Here is a 20,456-nt window from a genome sequence, read left to right as displayed (position 1 = left end):
ACACAGAGCAGCAGGGAGTGGATTGATAGAGAGGAAGAGGAGGGAGGAAGAGGAGGGAGTGGGGCAGCTGAGGATGAGAGAGAGATGGACAGAGATGTGAGGGAGGTGAGGCGATGGAGGAGTTCAGGTTAAAGAGATAAAGGTGACAGCGAGCCGGAGCGAAGGAAGTGAGCCCTTAAATTGGACTGTAACTTTGAATTACTGATTTAAATGTTTTAAAAGCTCCTGAATGGAGCTAAAATCTGCCGCTATTACATTGAAGACTTGTGGCAATTATATTTTTAGAGCCCTAGTGATTATAGTGCAATCACAGTCATAGGGCTGCACACACACACACGGATGAAACTTAGAGGGCACACACACATTTCAGCCTCGTCCTGCCGGCTCTGTGTGGACTGTGGAGAGACTTTATCCAAGTCAGGAAGTGAACCCTAGCTTGGTTCGGCCGACTGTCGCTCACAGCTTCAGTTTTCTCCACTGTGATCACAGTCCAGTGAATCGGCTTGGTTCGGCTACGGCAAACGATTTTCTATAGAGGGCGACCACACCCATATTCACGCAGTGAAATTGGGTACTTTATTACTTTATTCAGTGTATCATTCATCATCAGTGTTACATTTAGACCAAAGACTGCACCTTGACTTTACAAAGAGTTTAATCTGCAGGATGACAGATTCGATGAGTTACGGACGTGCGAGTCATCAGCTGTGTACCTCTAACAACACTCAGCTGTTACTAAAGTAATCAGAAAAACCAAAGTCAAACCAGGACACACACACACACATCACATACATGTTAGTGGAAGCAGCTCCACTTCCTCTTTCAGCCTCAGCAGAGTGTCGAAGGTTTGTTATTTATGTCCACTGTGTCCATCCGTCCAACACGTCAGTCCTGAGCAGAGATTAAAATGTGTGTGTGTGGTGGGGGGGGGGGGGGTATCTGAACCGCAGGTACCAAACTGATTTACACAGTTCTTCTATGTCTCGCACAACACAGATTCAACAAAAGCCCAGAGAGCATACAGTGCCAACACATTTAGAAATGTGTTATACAGTTATGGTCAGGAGAATATCTCAGTAAATCAACTTTAATTAAGGGTTAAGATAGGGAACAAATACATTTTGGTTAAAATAAGCTGTTAGTACCTTTGTCAAGTCAAAGTTTCCAGTTCAGAACAGAATTATGTAATAAGTATATTACTGTTAAATTTACTGAGCACATTGGACACATTAGACCTCTGATTTCTCAGAGGTACTCCAAGTAAAATCGCTGATCTGCAACATCCACCCTGAGCCTGTTGATTGTCCCGCTGGAGTTCGTTCTGTGTATGTGGAGTAGAAATGTATTCAGAATTATTATAATGCTCATAACACATTAACAGGTTTCTCAGAATGACAAAGCTCCAGATGGTCAATGAGCGTAATTAAAATCACACGAGTTTCACAAACTCTGCGAGCCAGTAAATATGTTACTGTGTGAGTGTGCAGGAATATTTAACTGCATTTATTTTGGTCTGGGCGTGTGTGTGTGTGTGTGTGTGTGTGTGTGTGTGTGTGTGTGTGTGTGTGTGTGTGTGTGTGTGTGTGTGTGTGTGTGTGTGTGTGTGTGTGTGTGTGTGTGTGTGTGTGTGTGTGTGTGTGTGTTCCTCATACTAAAACATTACAGCTCGGTCGATCAATAATGTTTTGCATTTGAGCGTTGAATATTCAGAACATGCAGCTGTTGACTTCTTTCATGTTGAACTCCCAAATGAGACGCGTGTGAAGAAGATGTGGGAAGACCGATTGTTACTTTAATGTTAAGAGCTGCTTAAAAATCTGTGTGTGTGTGTGTGTGTGTGTGTGTGTGTGTGTGTGTGTGTGTGTGTGTGTGTGTGTGTGTGTGTGTGTGTGTGTGTGTGTGTGTGTGTGTGTGTGTGTGTGTGAAGACTAGAAGAGTTTTTAATAAGCGGAAATGTAAAAAGCACATGTGGAGCCCACTCAGACATCCACTGACACATGCTGCAGACAATAGAATAACCATTATACTCTGAAACAGGTGTCGACCTGGTGGTGAATTGCAAGTCACTTAAAATAATGTTTTAGAAAACAAGAGCCAGTAGCAAACCAGCATCACGGCAAATATGCACGCCAGTCCACTGCAGCAAAACGTGGAATAGCAACAGCTACACGTTTTGAAAGCGTGAAACTTAAATGCATGTAAATGTCATGTGATGCAGCATCATGTAAACAAGATCCAGCAACAAAGGGCATTTTTTTGGCGGTATTAGGAAGAAGAAGGGGTGATTAGGTGACATTAGTCGACGATGAGGTTCAAGTCCAGGAGGTGACAAACATTTTGTTGAGCTGTTTTTGTTTCCTAACCCCAACCACGTGTTTTCCCTTTAAGTTGAATTCTTCTGTAAATCACATGTCTCTAAACATGCAGTAGGTTTCATTTTCATCCACTACAGTAAAACACAGTAACTTTCACGCCTTGACAAGCTGAAATGTGCTTATTTCACGTGTTGCTGTGGTGGACTGGCGTGTCTATTTCACGTTTTGACATGATAGCGCCTTGGATATAGTCATACATACACACATACAGTGGACTCAGTGAATGACATACTGACATGTTTTGAATCTTTATTTTTGATATCTTTTTCCATTTTTTTTATGTTGAATTTTATCTTGAATTTTGTATGTATTCTCTCTTTGTAAAGCACTTGGGTGAGCGCCTGCCTTGCCTTGAAATGTAGCTATCATTAGAGTGCCTCGCTTCACCCTTCAGGTCCTTCTTAACGTGATCTGACTTTCGGTTTCCACCACTGTCACGGCCACACGGAATGTTTCTTAAAAACAGGAGTCTCTGACTGAGATCAGGTGATTTTAGCTGAGAAAGAAAGTTCAGCTATGTTCTTATGTAACAATGTTTACAGAGATATTTTTTTTTAGGCCACCCTAAAAAAAAAAAAAAAAAAATTGAAAAAAATGGCATCAGTTGTTTCAGAAAGTCCTCAAAACTTTGACTCCCGAGAGTATACAGTGTGATGTTTTTTTTTTCTGGACGACATACAGTACGTGTATGTCTTTGGTTAAACTTCCTTTTGTTGTGAATTTGATTGCAGTAGAACTGAAATAGTGTATCTGATGACACATGATCCCAGTTTGACAGTATATCACAACATTCACCCAAGTAATTATACAAATGTGAATGATTATTGAAATGAAAAGTCTGATGATGTTCTACATATCTTGTGGTCATTAGTATAAATCCAATGACTCAAAGCAACAAGTCAATTTTATTCAGGTGATCCAATTAAAGGAAACCATTGTTAATGTCATAGTATACTGCACATCTGTGCTTCTTCTGCTGTGTGAAGTGTAAAGGTCAGCTGAAACAGAACCCGACAAACAAATGTACCAAGCGTGAGTCTCAGTGCCAAGAACATCTGACTCATCGGTACCATAGAGCTCCTCTGCTGTCCAAAAACTATCAACGCATCGGAGAGCCCCAATATTCCTCTGGTTCACATGTTCATTAACAAAATCAATCAAAATAGTCCTGAGTACAGATTAAGGTTGAGTTTTTTTTTTAAGGCCTCATCCTTTAACTGAGCTATGCATCTTTTGGACAAACATGTTCGGACTTCTGGTACTTTTTTTTTTTTTTTTTGGTTGCTTGAGGAATGACGGAGGCTTCATCTCTCCCGTTCAGTTAACGTCCTTAAGAAATCTGTTTGACAGAAACTCAAAGAACGGGAACAGTGAAGTCTCTCTGTGTGGAAGCTGTGTGGGTGTCAGGTGGTTATCCCGAGAGAGCCAACTGAAAGAGTTAATGAAGCCAGCGATCGCTGAGTGGTCATGAATAATGAACCATCAGCTTCATTACTACAGCAGACCTGTCTGTGTCTGCCTGTGTGCATTTAGACAAAAGCGAAGAAGGTCTGAACAGTGATGATGATGATGATGATGTGCAGTTTTATCTGGACGTTAGGGCCTGCTGGTTTTTCTCTCAGTTGGTCTCTGCTCATATCATCACACCCTTCAGTGAAGTGCCAGTTCCACCGCTCTGTACCGGTCTGTTCCTGTTGCTATGCAGTGATTTGGTTACTTTTACTGTGGAATCGAGGGCTCATCCTGCAGAAATGAGCAGAGGCTGCTTCAGCACTGGACAGCTCCCCCGGCTACGTCTCTGCTGCTGAATACAAAGTAACTGTGGAGAACAGCTCAGGAGATGTTTACGTGGGTGCGTAATGGTTGCCATGGATACCCCAGCTTCAGCCCGTGCATTTGTCCGACTCTACTTTACACCGAATCCCGGTTGTTATCCTGTTGTTTCTTCTGATAGGCTGTTTATTGAGCCCTCATTCATGCATGATGCATCTGACCTGTTGGGTTGTTGTCGTCTCTCTGTGAGCAGACTCCACTGTCAGTTCGGTTTGAGAATGAGGAGTGAATATAAATCACAACACCTTTTCAGGCATGAACATTTGTTTGTAACCAGCTGTAAACTAGGGATGGGACTTCATTTTAAAATAGTCTTTATAATATAAAAAAAAAATCACTTGGTATGACCAACTATCGTTCTTCCTTATTTCCCCTGTTTTTACCGTCGCCTTGTTGTAATGCGTTACTCCCGTCAGAAGGTGGCGGTAATATGCCTAAAAGCTGTCTGCCATTAAACAACACAAGAAGAAGAGCACGTTGCTGCCAGTCTCCAGAGCTTTGCAGGTAAAACTGTTTCACGGTGCGAACAGGAGAAACACACAAAGACGACAGCAGCCGTCAGAAAGTTCTCAGGAGCTCCTTCAAAGAAATAAACGAAGACAAGGGGCAGAGTATCTCATGGCGTCCAGTCTAATCTATTAAAACAAATGTTTAGAAGAAAATAAATCCTGTTGTCTATGGATGTCCAGTCTACAACGAGTGGAGGAAACCTCGTACTCTTAAGCACTGAAAGTAGGGATGTAAACATCCCGACTGTAAACATCACCCTTCACTCATCAGCTTTCTGAGCGAGGCATCGACACGTTCAGACATTTCCCTGCGTTTGGTGTCGTCCACGTTTAAACAGGAATCATTTATTCTTTCTTTTCTCTTTGAAATAAGTTGGACTCGTCTGGAATGTTTGTGTTCAGCAGTGTGACTGCTTGTCCTCTCGACTCGACAGACTCATTTCTAGTGGTGTCACTGTGCTCCCAAGATCTAAGCTGCTAACGAGGTCAGTCCAATGTTAGAACAGCTGATACAACAAACTCTGAATTCAAACTTGTCTGCAGAGTTCACAGACGTGCTGCCGCCCGCTGTGAACTCCAGCTTCAGAGATCTCAGGAGGATGTGAGCCTCCTGATAACTGCTGAGTGTCTCTGGCGTTATTCAGCGCCCTCGTGTGAACAGGAACTGGTTTACCCCCGTTTAGAGAAGCAGACAGCGAGCGCCAGTGTGGTTCCAGGAAGAGATGGAATCACACAGCTGCACTGCAGAGATGCTGCTGGCCTCATTCTCTCGGCCGCTCTCCCTCACACACACTTCCCCAACATCTCACCTCCGTGTGCTTACACTCTGCAGAAGGAACACATCCTGCCTGTGTGTGTGTGTGTGTGTGTGTGTGTGAGAGAGTGTGAGTGTGAGAGTGTGTGTGAGTGTGAGAGAGTGTGTGTGTGTGTGTGTGTGTGTGTGTGTGTGTGTGTGTGTGTGTGTGTGTGTGTGTGTGTGTGTGTGTGTGTGTGTGTGTGTGTGTGTGTTGCCTCCAGCCCTCTGTCTTCCTCCCACTTCACCTATTTCTTCTAAATTAAAGCTTTTCATTATTAATTGAGACGATTGCTGGAAGCATCAACCTCCTGTTCTTTTACATATATCTTTTTCTTTTATTTTTACATATTTTCAGTTTTTTTCTCAACATTTTGAATAATTAATAGTTTCAGTCACCAATGGGACCTAAGTTTAGCCCAGTGTAGTGAGGTGGCTGTGTGTGTGTGTATGTTTCTTGTCATGGTATTTAAGCCTCTCCACCCTGGATGTCCCTGGACCAGGCATGTGGCAACCAACAGTGACATCATCGGTTGGTTTGTGAACGGTTGTTCCAGTTCAGATCCTGTCCGTCACCATCTTGCTAGTTCTGATCGATTTGGAGCAGGAAGTGACCATATTTGGACGAGCTGGGAGAGGAGCGAGATTTGACACCTTTGATTGACAGGCCTGTCAATCAAACAGACATGCCCCCAAAAACACAGCTTTTTGAGGCTTATTTTATAATTAATGAGGGATTCTTTTCAGATGGACCTCCAGAAAATGAATAAGAAGGAGTAAATTTAGCTAACAACAACGAGATAACTCGTGGAGAAAATGTATTGACTGAGAATTTTATGAAACAAGTGGAATGGGAGTCTACGGAGACAGAGGCTTTTTGGAGCCGACCTCTGGTGGCACTTCTGCATCGGCCTCATTTTTCATCCACTTTTATATACAGTCTGTGGGACCAGGACAAAACCTGCTGCCATGTTGAGAAGGTTACAGAAGTGAGCACATTCAGTGCAGAGGACTTATTTTCTGTGGCATTTCTGTTGCAGGTTCAACAAAATCAGAGTCACTGACTCATTGTTAGGAGGATATGATTCACCCCCTCAGTTTTTCAGATGTCGCCCTGACCTGCTGATGAGGACGAGGAGACTTTATGTGTTTAAAAATTCTCCCAAGTCCATTGGCTTTTGAGCAATTACTGAGTGAAGGTGTTTTTTTTTCTGGTGTATATTGAACAAGAAAATAGCCTCAGGCTTAAAGGGTTAATGTATAAACTGTGTAATGTGGAGCGGTGAAGAGAGGAAACACACAGATGGGATTTGGAATGTAAAAATGTTATACTTATAATCTGCAATATAACATCAACAGGTAAAGTGTCATTTCTGATACATTTTCATCCTCTGTTTGAGTTGAGGGAGGATCATGAATGAATGCCCTGCCAGTGCAGCTCATCGTCACAGCTCTTCAGACACCTGACCCTTCATCATTAGTACCTCTAACCTCACCAAACTCAGTCTATTTAAATGAAGAAAAAAAAGATCAGTCACATGAATGGCGTGCATTCATTACACCTTTAAATCCATCAGATCAGAATCAGGGTTCAAGATCAGGTTCCAGTGATCAGAACCTCCTTATTGATTGACAGGTGGAAAGTATCTGATTCAAACCTCTGACATCGAGGCTCTGCTGTTCTCTGTGCTGTTGAAGTGTGCGATGTCATCGTGCTGAGATCTAAAGAGCTCTGAGGCCTTCAGAGAAAAAGTCGTGGATGTCTGCGAGTCTGTCGGAGATTTAAAAAGATCTCCAGGTGATTAGAAATAAATCGTTCCACTGTGAGCAGCATCATCTACAGCCGTGTAGGTTTCAGTAGACTGACTGCTGCAGCAGATTCAGACCAGAGCAGACGCTTCGACTCACAAAGACGCTCCAAGAAGACAAAACGTTATCCAGGATCTGCAGGGAACTCTGCAGCCGTTGGTGTTAGTGTCTCTAATCAGAGAGAGATCGTGCTGATCTGACCTGCAGGGATGCGGGACAGGAAACAGACTTTCAAAGTAAAACTGCAGTCTGTCAGGGAACATCCAGACAAAGAGCCTTTAGAAATATTGTCTTCTGACGGATGGATGATGGATTGAGGCGTTTGTCCACAGCAACAGGAGACAAGTTGTTGGTGTTTCCAGGAGAAGAAACTCAGACCAGCTGTGAAGCACGGTGGTGGTAGTATTATGGTCTGTTGTTGCTTTGCTTTGAAAAGCCCACAGATCTGTCTTAGAGCTCTGCGGTAATAACGGGCTCTTCTGAGGGCTCCATCTGTTCTGATGGGAAATCACGTTCCCCTCGATTCTTCACTCTCGTGTCACGCAAACCCATCAAAGACAAATTAATAGTCAAACACTCTGTCTGTTTTCCACACACACAAACACACACACACTGATTTGTTGGTCTCTTTAGCGAGTGGAGTGTCATGAATGTTTAATGTGCTTGAAACTAAACACGGCGATCAATTGAAGCCATCACACATCAGACACACAGAACAGCAGAAAACACACGGACAATCACGACTTCTATCTCTGCCAATTTTTTTTTCTTCTTCCACATTTCTGTCGATCCTTTCTTTCTCTTTTCTATCTCTCTCTGCGAGCACCTCTGTCTGTTTGAATGTAAATAGCATGTGATGGCTGAAGATGGTGGAAGCAGCTCGTTGGCCCCAGGAGGCCCTTCTTCCTCTTAATGACAGGTTGGTTTTCAGAAAGCATGAATACATTAGTGGAGAGTGGTGTGTATGTGTGTATATATATGTGTGTGTGTGTGTGTGTGTGTGTGTGTGTGTGTGTGTGTGTGTGTGTGTGTGTGTGTGTGTGTGTGTGTGTGTGTGTGTGTGTGTGTGTGTGTGTGTGTGTGTGTGTGTGTGTGTATGTGTGTTTGCAGACATACAGAGAGAAACAGGATGAGACCAAATCTGAAAAGGGTTTCTGAAGGACACATACAGAACATATTGATGTAAAGAGCAGCGGCTGCAGTGGATACCGACTCAGATCCGACAAATTCACCCTGACTTCTAAAGACCAAGGATGAACGTAGCAGAGCAGGAAGTCACAGTTTTTGTATTGTACATAAAATGTAAAAGAAAAATGTACAAGTAATTCAATTTAAGAAATAAGCTTCCTGCCACTCTGAACACAGAGTTCACAATTAGCTGACGCATTGCTGCTTCAGAAACAATTTAGTCCGTCCTCTGACTTTTGTTCTGTGTCCCAGATGACATACTTCTCGAACAAGTAGTGCTCTTACATGTCAGGACTCTTACTTGTGTGGAGCAGGAGTTTTGATAGAGTATTGTTGTTTCAAATCGCACACTGTTGTTCTGCACTGACCGGAAATAACCCCAACATGTGAACACATCACCCTCCAAAATATCTGCAGCTTTAATTATTTTACCCAGAAATCAACGTGTTTTTGTGTCCTCTGTTTAACACTCAATAAACACACTGATTCTTCTGTCCAGCAGCAGCAGTGGAAAAGAAACACTTTTGTGTTGAGGAACAGCTGCAGCTTTCTCAGATACTTTTAATTTGAAAATTATTTACATCAGTGGGTCCGCCCCCTTCCTCTACAGAGCCAAGATGGCGACTGTTTATGGTGGAAAGTGTCCAATGTTTCACACTTCTTTGTTTTTTGACTGTTTTGAGTGCATCATCCTGGTACTTGTAGTGCACTGCATACCCACCAGAGGTCCCCAGTGTGTCTCTGTTCGTCCAGCCTGCCCCGCCCACCTCACCTGCAGCCACTCTGCAATCAGCTGCCTCAGGTGTTCCTAGTTCCTCATTTAACTTCCTGTCTCTGGTTGTCTTGTCTACTTTAAGTTTGAAGTAAAGTTTGCTTTTGATTTTACAACCTACATGTAGATCCTCCTCCATGTGTGAGTATCTCAGCAACATATCAGCTGTTCTTTGCAGCCCTGACAGACATACATGTTGTGTAGCTCTCATGCTGTTGTTTTGCTTTGACATACAGAGTGTGGGGGAGGAAAAACTTTGGCTTTTATTTTTTTGTGGACGTTATAAAAAGGGTAGCTGTGAGGTTTGCTTTACATTTACAGGCCATGAATGTGTGTTATAGCTGTCAGACCGGCCTCAGGTGGAGAAACCCACCGTGGATTCAGATGTTGTGCAGTTAGGCAGGTCTTCTTGTTGTGTGTCTGCTACAAGCGGCAACCAACAGTGACGTCACCCGTTGGTTTGTTAACGGCCGTTATGAAACCTCGAGTTCGGATTTTGGCCAACACCATCTTGGTAGTTCAGAGCGGTTTGGAGCAGGAAGTGACCATATTTGGGAGAGCTGGGCGGAGCGAGCGGTCGATCTAACTGATCTGATTGCAAACCCGGCGATACTACGTCCTGCCCACCGATAGCTGTAACCTGACTTGTCAAAGGTCTGTCAATCAAACAGACACGCCCCCAAAAACACTGATCTTTGAGGCTTATTTTCAAATTAATGAGGGATTATTTTCAGATGGACCTTTCGAAAACTAATAAGAAGGAGTGACTTTAGATAATAACAGAGACAACTGGTGGAGACATTTTATTGACTGAGAATTTTATGAGAAGTTGAATGGGTAAGTTTTTGGAGCTTACCTCTAGTGGCACTCGGTGGTATTGCAGCTGAAGGGACTTCTGCATCGGTCTAATTTTTCAGTCTGTGGTCTGGAATGGTAGTTGATTTGTTGAATGTGTAGATGCAGTCGTTAAACACTTTGCAAACTTTTGCGTTGCTACAATACATTTAAAAATAGTTAATTATTAGATGGTTGTTTGTCCAGTAATGTTTACAGTGACCAGGTGATAAAATCTTATTCCAGTCTGATAATAGCAATGAGATCACAGCAGCGCTACAGGAACTGATCGCTTTTCCTTCTCTGTGAGGTTGTGCAGTTAAAAACCACCTGCGAGCATCTCCCTCGGTCCTCAGTTCTATTTTTTCTCTGTCAGCATCGCCGCTTCCCTCACTTCACCTCCGTCTCTCCGGCTCTTCACACTTTGGAGGCAGAGTGCGTAGGAGGCTGCTGTAATGTTGCCGTTCCCTCTCTGTCCTGGCAGGCAAACATTGATGGTTTGTGTGGGTTAGAGGTCTGAGTCTTCACACTCTGCCAAGACGAGGAAATAAAGAGAAGAGAGGCAGTGGGAGGGAGGGAAGGAGGGAGGTGAGGACAAAGGCGGTGCTGGCCATTAAAACACGTCTCCACGTAACGGCTGGGATTTCATTGAGGAACAACCTTGTTGGGTGTTGTGGTACCGATCGTGTCTGTTGTTGGTCTCCACTAACTTCTTGGAAAAAAAAATCTCTTCAGATGATAAACCTGCACGTTCACCAGCTCCCGTCGGACTGTGGACTCCAGCTGTTTCACCACAAACAGCTGGAAACAGAGAACTGCGGTACTGAACGCAAACACAAGCCATGTGTCAAAAACGAGAAATTCTTCATAGATCAATCCACGTAGCTTAATCACTACGAGAACATCACACTTAACGTTAATTGATCCATAATTTATTTGGAAAACATGAAGTTGAGCTCTGAGTGATGGTCGACTCCTCTCGTAGGACTACATGGAAATACTCGGTGGTCCGACTAGCTGTTGCTTTTGAACTTCATTTTCTTGATAATAGCAAAATAACAACACCCTTTTGGATGATTAGTCGTTTTATTTTCACAATTTTCCCACGAAGTCACAATGTTCAGGAATCTGTGAGATTAGAGGGCTGCAGGCCGTCCTCTGCTCGCTGCTGCTCTCCTTCTCTGCAGAATCACAGAGGCTAGATGCACAATTTAGATGCTCAGACTGCCTGTTAGGACAGGCGAGATGCTTCCGAACAGGAGCAGCTTTATTGAAGTTTTATTCAATGGAAGGAAGTTTTAATATTTTTCTGCTCTGGGACACTTCCAGACAGAATATTTTACAGTTTAAAGGGTCTGTTTTTTTTCTTGGGTATTTTCATGGGTTCATTTGAAAGATGAGGTTTATACTGATGGATTTTATTGAACTCAACATCAAGAAGAGTTTTAATGTTTATGTCCCTTGTACTGTCAAGGACAAGTGATTGAGTTTACTTTTTACAAATGCTGGCTGGGACAGATGATCAGTGATGATCAGTGTTTCGGGCTGTTTGTGATCGGGGCTTTCAATGCTCTTTGTTTTTAACGACCCAGCGGCAGATTACAAAGACTTGAAAGCACTATTCAGTTGTTTGTCAGCTGATTGATGTTGTTCACACTGACAAATATGGACTTATGACAATAGTTGATGTACTATGATTGAGAAAATTCTGAATAACTACATAAATAGGAAGTGATCTTGTCGATTCTTCATTGTAAAGGGTCAGTTCAAACATTTTGTCACCTAAAAGAAGTGGTACAGTCTTACCAGCGTTCTCTGATGTGAACAAATCTCAGATGGATCTGGTTTCATCTGGAGTACTTGTTAAAGTACTGATTGTAGAGATCTTCTGCGTGTCGGGTTAAACATGTGTGAAGCATCGTTTGCTGCCATGGCAACATTTGTGTTCTATCAGTCAGCTTCATTGGAGTCATATATTTTATGAGTCTGACAGACATGGATGGAGACTGACAGCTGACTAGTTGGAGGTGACATGAACCCACGACCAGGTGATTCCAAACAAAATCTCTAGTTGGGTTTTAAAACATGAGAAGGATGTTTTGTTTTTCTTTATTAGAAAAAAAAATCTCTTTCTCAGCATGAATTTGATTGGCTGCAGTCAAAGCTGCCTTTTAGTGCGAGCTGTATACCAGAAGGCTGCAGTGTGTTCGTTCCAGCCTGTAATCTGTGCTAAAAAGGCAACTTTGTAGCTTCAAGCAAGAAGGATTTAATTTATTACCAAGCAAAGCTCCTTTTTTTGACACTGGCCGTTCTATAAGTGAGTGATTTCATATTCAGAGATGAAAAGCTGCTTCACAGAGCCACGCAGGGAGAAGTCATGGAGGACCTGTTGAATTTTAAATGTTTGTGTCTACGGATGGGGTGTGTATCTCTGTGTGTGTCCGGGGACCACTAACTAGTTAGTTACTGCCTGTTTAGACTTTGAATTGGAGATTTGATGGTTCGTTTTTTTGAGTAGATCGGCAGACTTCAGACGGTCTTCCAGGTAAAAATGAGCTCAGCCAATAGATGTGCAGCTCTGACTGCGTCTGACAGTCGTCATCCTCCATCACAGGCTGCTGTCGTCCACATCTGGATGTCACTGTGTGCTGAGAGCATAAAGTGATCGTATGAACGCCAAACAGTGAGACACTGATGAAAAGAGTTATTGCGCAACGACTGGCAAAATGTCTCAAACAAATTTCACAATTCAGATGTCCTCTGAAAAGTTGGGCTGAACTTCTCTTCCTGTGTGCTCCAAATATCTTTCTCGTGATTTAGCGCAGCAGGGAGCAGCGGTGCCCTCAACGCCACCGCTGTACAACATGGTGGCCTAAAAAAACACAATGCAGCGGGGCTCAGTCAGAAACAACAGGTGGACTGATGGGAGAAAATCATTAAAGAGGTTTCTGATATTTTTAGGGTCATAGTCCTTTAAATGTGGCTCCTGCACTGGGACACAGCTTGTGGATACGAGTGTGTGTGCGTGTGCGTGCGTGTGTGTGCACATGTGCATGTGGTCTTGTACTGAATGATTAATACTGCGGTAGTGTTCTGGATGTTTGGAGATTGTTGCTGCTATGTGGTGTGCAGGTCTGTTTTTGTGCTGATGTGTTGAATGATGAACAAAAGCAAGCAAACATGCAAAGGTATTCTGGCGATGAAAAAAAAACATCACATCTCCCTGATCTTACCATGCATGCCTTTGTCATCACACACACACACACACACACACACACAGTGGGAGGGGCTCTCAGGGGTAAACAGATGTTCAGTGCGATGTGATTTGCGCGTTTTGATTCGCTGCCATCCGCTGCTGGATCCAAAATGGGCCACTGTGCTGTTTGTGCTGCGGGGCTCCCACAAGGCCGTGCTGCAAACTTTCACGGCCAACAAGCCTCAGCGGCCGGTGAATTCAGAGCAGGTCTGCAGGAGCCGAGAGCTGTGAGGGGCCACAGTGAGGTGTGATGAAGCACTGTTTGCAGTGTTTACTGTCAATGAAGAAGTGTTTCTGAAGAATAAAAATGAACTTGTTTCAAAAGAAAAGTTAGTCTCTGGTTTGATTCTAATAACTGGAGTAATGAATGCTGTATTAGTATTAAATGTCAGTGACACTGAACAGGGTTGAAATGTTCTTTCTTTACATCATGTTACATGAAATGTTTTAGGGTTTGGACAATCAATCAGACAAAACATTTGATGACATCACTGAGATGGACATTTTCTGTCATTTTAAACATCTTATCGATAATTTAAAAAAAAAATCGTAAGTTACTGTTGTACTAACGTGTGTGTCTTTCTTTCCAGACACATTGAGAACTGGACCGGCCTGCAGACGTTGAGGGATGTCGACATGGAGCTCTTCACCGGCTTACAGAGGCTGTAAGTAGAAAGGAAGTCCGTCGTGTGTCTGTTTGTTCGTGTATCATCATTAAAATGTCTCGCTGACAAGAATATTTTCCTCCATTCCCGCAGATCAGACTAATGCCCGGAACACATTTCTGTCACAGCAGTATAAACATAAAGAAAGAAACAACCTTCATCACAAAAACAGAGTAAAATTTATGAGCTATTACCAAATAAAGGTGCTACAGTGTGTGAGTTCATATGTGCAAAACTAAGTTCAAGTTTTTAACCCCTTTTTTTGGTTCAGTGATAAACAGTGATGCCCCCCCCCCCCCCTCAACACTGCACTGTTGAGGGGGGGCATTAGTGCACATGGCATGGTTAGCTTATTTCAGCAAATCAATGTTAAACCACAATCTGCACGTATTCCAACAGCATGGCTCTGTAGTAGAAGAGTCTGGGCGCTAAACTCCTCTTTAAACTCCTCCTGCAGTCCCGACCTGTCACCCATTTAAATCATTTGGAGCATGATGAAACAAAAAATATGAAAAAGGAGACCCTGAACTGTTGAGCAGCTGAACTCCTATATCAGGCAAGAATGGGATAACATTTCACTTTCAAAACTTCAGAAACTGGTCTCCTCAGTTCCCAAATGTTTACAGAGTGTTGTTAAAAGAAGTGATGCAACACAGTGGTAAACTTGCCCCTGTCCCAACTGTTTTCAGATGTTTTGCTGGCATCAAATTCAAAATGAGCATGTATTTTTCGCAAAACAATAAAATATCTGTTTCAACATTTAACTTGTCTTCGGTCTAATTTTTTATTAAACATGGGTTTTTACATGAATTCCAAATCATTAACTTCTGTTTTTGTTTACATTTACACAGCATCCCAACTTTTTGGGAAATGTGGCTGTACAACCAGAGGACTGAAACCGAGCTGCAGCTTATTTTTCTGAATGTATTTAAATTTGATGCCAGTGGTTTGATTTTGGTTTTCCAGCTAACAAATAAAGCAAAGATCCCATAAATTAAGAACAGAACAAATTTACAACACTTGTAGAATCCAAAAATCCAATCTGGTGAATAGGGAGTAAGAAACTATAGAAAACTGCTGGTGAGTGGACTGTCAAAGTGATCTACTTCCTCTCCTACCTCCCATTTTCTCTTTTTGTCCTCTGCAGCTGATTTCTTTTCAGCACATTGTGCATGTGTCCTTCAGCTCCATCCAGCTGTAATGACATTCAGGAGGAGGGTGGGGTGGGGTGTAGATTTTAATTGAATTTGATTTGATAGGGTTAACATTCAAACTGCAGAGTTGGCTGCAAGGAATGAAATCCATTCTATCCTGCAGTGAGTTTCAGCCAAGCAGCAACCCTGACCTAAGTTCCTCTATTATGCACTTCCTCTAACAGCCACTAGATGGTGTCTCCAAAAAAACCTTTTCATATGCAAAGAATTGTTTTTCCAATAGAAGTTAGTGGTTGAAATACCAAGTCCTCAAAGTGTGAGTGAGCGGTGGATTGTAAAGATTCCCCCTGCAATGTAGTTTTAAACATCCTTCACAGGTTAAACAAAAGGAACAGATAGAAGTGAAGCAACTGATTTGGGAGTATTCAGACTTTTAGCCCCCAATACAGCCAACTTGAAACCATTGACATTTCCCAACATTTTTACCTCTCCCTGTCTACTAAACCAGGAGGGGCGTGTCTGTGTTGATTGACAAGGAATCTCTGTATTTATTTATGTATAAATGTGTGTTTGTCCCTCGCATATCTCGACAACCATTTGTCAAATCTGCTTCAAACTTGTGTGCTGCTGGGGACATGGGGAGGTGGGTTGTCAGATTTAGTGCGTTTTGGTCACGTAGCAGATTTAAATTAATAACCATATATTAATACATTTTCAGAAAAAGGCACTCTAAGCCGCATCGGTGGTTTTCTCCTGTGAGGAAAAAGTGTTGTGAAAAATGAGGAGGACATTTTTGTAATTTTTTTTTAATAACAACAAATTCTGCTTTGTAGTTCAGACTTCTGCTCTTAAATTCTAGATACTGGATTAAAGGATAAAACAAAGCACCACCTACTGATTAATCAATTCCCTTTATGTCTCCATGTTTGTGATTGGTCAGATACTGTGAACCCCGCCCCTTTTATGTTAGTGAGCTCATCGCTGAATTGGGAAACCCTTTAGGTTTAGTTTAACCAGATAACATATAATTGTCTCAGTCTATTGCAATGCTGCAATCCATAATTTTAGTCACCCATAATTTTAACTGAAATATTCTCTTCAGTAGTCAAGTATCTAAGGCATTTTTCCTGATACAGCAGAAAAATAATTAGTTATTTCTGTACTTCTGAAAAAAAGTGTTGTGTAAACGGTAACCAATGCTTCAGCTTAAAGGTCTGTACGCTGATTACTTTTCTTAGGTTTCTGAACCCTAGAAAAGGTTCATGTCAGCAGGTTGTATGTTGCCAAAACACTTGCTTGTACTGTTAGCGACAGACAGGAGTGAGTTTTGATGTTCATTTGTAATATTTCTCCAGAATTTATCAACATTTTTGTGTACGTAGTTTTAAAAATAAATGCGGTTTCTCTCCTCATCCCTGTCGTGCAGTTTTATCTCATATTTCTGGGTTCATTTCCTATCTCGTGTCGCTTTATCTATTTCCAATCTTTCTCTCTTAGTGACTTTCACTCCTTTTTACACATTAAATTGTCTTCTTTGATAATTGTTCCAATCTTCTCCCCTGAACTGACTGTAATTCAGAGCGGTGAAGCTGAAAGGTATTTGATGTTCTTTTTGTCTTTGTGTGTGTTATAGAACCATCACACGGAGCAACTTGTACTCCATCCAGACTCGTGTTTTCTCCAAGAACCCCCACCTGCGCTACATGTGAGTACCGATCCGAAAGCGGTTTCGCTTCCCGAGATGATATTTCTTCATAATCCTATGATATAAAGAGATGAGTGACTGTAGGTGGAGGATGTGGTGGTAGAGTCGCTGATGAACTGAACTGCTGGGATGCAGCGTGATTGGATGTTTGTGACCAATTTTCTCAGTGAGAGGGAGATGGGTTCAGCTGTGTTGTGTGTAATAGAGAAGCATCGCTGTGAGGAAAAATCTGTCTTCACGAGTTCCACTTATTTAACGTAACATCTCATCAGCTATTTTTTTTGCTTTTGACAACCTGGTGATCATGTTTGGTTTATGTGAAGCCGACTCTGAAGAGGAAGGTTGAAGGTTTAAAACTGTGGTATTTATTGTTGTATTACATAGCACAGGTGTTAAAAACATTATTTTGAGTTGGCAATAATATATTCAGTGCTTTTAATGTAACATATATTATAATAGTGCCGGATGATTGGTTGATTGAAATATCTTTTAGACATAATTTAAAGCCACAGCAATAAAAAAAAAAAAAAAAAAATCATCATATTCTATGTAGTGAAAGCTGACGTTGGTCAGAGGTCGTAGATGTTCTCGTGGATCTACTTGACTTGTGTGTTTCCTGTCTGTCTTCTGTGTAACATGAATCCAATATGGCTGCCAGCCTGTATCTGTCATTTTGAAACTTTAGTAAGCATACTGTTTCGGTGAAGTCTGCTGCTCAGTGAAAGTCTTTTACTCGGAGAAGCAATATGTCAGTAAGGCTCGACATGTAAGGACACTATTTTAAGCAGGTTTGTTTAAATCAGCATTAAATGAATGTGCTCCAGGATCTCTGGTAAACATCTGTAACAGGATTCTGTCAGTATCGGTTGTCCTCAGCTGCTTTGTTCTGTATGAGAACTTCGGTTTATGAAACCGCTAGAGTCTGAAGGCAGCAGGACACACGCTGGTAATCCTGCAGCATCACACATGACTGTCCAGTGTTTACCTTCATAAATCACGCACACACTCACATAGCTCCAACCGCATCAGACGAGTTGTTCTCTGATCTGTCAGCATGTCATTGGTTTGGTTGCAGTTCTGTTTTCTGCTGCACACGCTTCACAGTGCCGTGACTGTGTTGAATATCCAGCCTCGTGTGCAGTATGGGACCTGGGAAGGTCAGAGGTCAAGTTCATCTGCAGTACAAACGTGCAGTGAGAGAGCTGATAAAGTATCTTGCTCAAGGACACTTCAGTACGTGGATACTTAGTGCCGTGAGCGTTTAAACGCCGCGTGAAGGATGGTCTCGCTAACGACGAGGCTAACCTGCAGCACCTACATACATGTGTGGCGTTACACTCTCTTTGTGTTTGTGTGCTGCACAGATTCATGGTCCCCTCCACTTACCTGTAGAGCAGGCAGCGGTAACGTTCGTCAGGGCCGCCCTTGTGTCGAAGTAAAGAAGCCTTGTTGAAGGTGAGGTGGCCCATACGCCGGGACTTAATCTGCTGTGTCAGTGCTGTGGAGGAGCTTTAATGGAGCGCTGCAGCCGGGAGTCACTGGAGGGATGTCCGGGATACACGTATACATAATGAACTGGTGTCGATGCGTCAGCTGCAAAATGTACACGCTGAGAGGCAGAAGAGGCATCTTCATCACAGATTCAGAATCAGCTAAAGTCCTGTCATAGAGGGCTGTCAGGTAGTGGTCTCAGGACGAGCAGCGTCTCTACTCCACCTCTCAGGAGGGTAAACCCGTCAGGGGGAGGGCGGAGACATTTCAGTGAAAGACGGAGAAAAGTCAAATTTACTGCTGAAACCCAGTCAGAGACGAGTGTCACTGATCCAAAACGGCACCTCGAAGCCGAAGTACTAAACCCTCACGGACTTCACTGACATCACAGCACAGCTGCAGAGTGTGTGTGTGTGTGTGTGTGTGTGTGTGTGTGTGTGTGTGTGTGTGTGTGTGTGTGTGTGTGTGTGTGTGTGTGTGTATATATATATGTTTGAATTGAATTACAAACGCGTAATAAATAATGCTCTCAGTGCTCTCACTGCTTCTGAGTGGATTTCTTCTCCACCATCCGTGCTTGGTTTGTTCACATTTTGTGGGGGGCGGGGCAACCTCATGGCCATGTTTTATAGGCTTTGTTACCAGTTACCCTATGAACTATGGGAAAGTCCCTCAGGAAAGTCTGCAGATATGCAGATTCACAGAAGTGTGCGTAGAGGTGCCAGAAAGTCTGCGTGGACTTTAAGACTTGACATTGGGACAGCAGCCCTAAACGCTCGCAGGTTTACCGCGAATGCAACTCGAAGTTGGCGAGTCCGTGAGCGTGTGGTTTGTGATTGGGCCAGATATCTTCTGGTAACACTACAGCTACACACCATCGTTACGAATGTCTGTTATGCAATATCGTATTTTACCGTGTCATGTTCCAGTCTGGCTGTAATGTGCAGAAGACAGCTACACATCGGGTCCATCATATAAAGCAGAGACAGCCTGTGATGGTGGGTGAACACACAGAATCCACTGCAGATGGAAGTCCTCAGAAAAAGTACACATCTTATTAAAGCTGCTTCCCTGTGAGCAGTGTCTGGGTCAGCTCTGTGTGCAGAGAGAAAACTCCATTATGAAACACTTGTGGAAGAAATATTAAAAAGTGTCGACTCATTAATATTGTAAAGAGGAGGCTGTGTGGTGGAATCAAAGTGCAACCGAGAACAGTAATGATTTGTCTCTTTTCATTAGTGCTGCTGTCATACATACAGCGTGGAGACAAACAGACACACCAGACATTATTAATCATTTAACACACTGTAACATCACACACACACACACACACACACACACACACACACACACACACACACACACACACACACACACACACACACACACACACACACACACACACACACACACACACACACACACACACACACACACACTACATCAGATATATAATGTGCATCGCTCTGTGCTGTGCATGTCTATGTTTCTAAAAGATAACTGTAATAAAGACTGAATATTCATGTTGTGAGAAAGACTGAGCAGACTGAAACTAATCATTCTCAGTCTCTCCAGACAATCTTGCCATCGCAATAATGAACGCAAATTCAAGCTAACTGCGTTATTTGCGGGAGCTTGCAATTTTACGAAATTTGCGCACCTTTTTTTTTTTCTGCAAAAAACATCATCGGCAGAAGCTGTGCTGAAAGTATTTAATGCATGAAGTAAGTCTTTTTAAACAAAACTCATTTTGTTAACAAAAATAGCTCATTTACAATCAGAAAGGCTCCACTCCTGTTGCTCCAGACCGTCTGTTCTGTAAAGCTACATCACTTTTATGATCATTTGTTTTGTTGTTGTAACTTTTAGCCCAGTGGTTTTCTAAGTAAATAAATAAATACAAAATTTGAACTAAAATATTTATGCGATGTGCAGCAGGATTATTATCACAGGAAGTGATAATTAGGCAGTGCTCAAAACACATCACATTTTACTTTCTAAACTTACAATTTTATTGTAATTCCTGCAAATTTATGCAAAAAAACCTCACTTAAAACTGCAAATTATATCCC

At 42.5% G+C, this 20,456-nt stretch overlaps 1 protein-coding gene across 1 annotated transcript in view; it reads left to right on the top strand.

Moving 5' to 3' along the window:
• Positions 1-20,456, top strand: part of ntrk3a (neurotrophic tyrosine kinase, receptor, type 3a) — a 159,633-nt gene that overhangs the window by 17,608 nt on the left and 121,569 nt on the right. The window contains exons 2-3 of the mRNA XM_069718611.1: positions 13,960-14,034; positions 16,822-16,893. Of these exons, the coding sequence (XP_069574712.1) occupies positions 13,960-14,034; positions 16,822-16,893 (147 nt within the window). The remainder of the gene's footprint in view (positions 1-13,959; positions 14,035-16,821; positions 16,894-20,456) is intronic.

This window comes from Brachyistius frenatus, unplaced genomic scaffold, assembly GCF_029030835.1.
Source record: "Brachyistius frenatus isolate BFR_SWC_R1_liver_20210118 unplaced genomic scaffold, ASM2903083v1 Contig_194, whole genome shotgun sequence".
NCBI classification, from domain to species: domain Eukaryota; kingdom Metazoa; phylum Chordata; class Actinopteri; family Embiotocidae; genus Brachyistius; species Brachyistius frenatus.
This window is presented reverse-complemented; position numbering and strand designations above follow the sequence as displayed.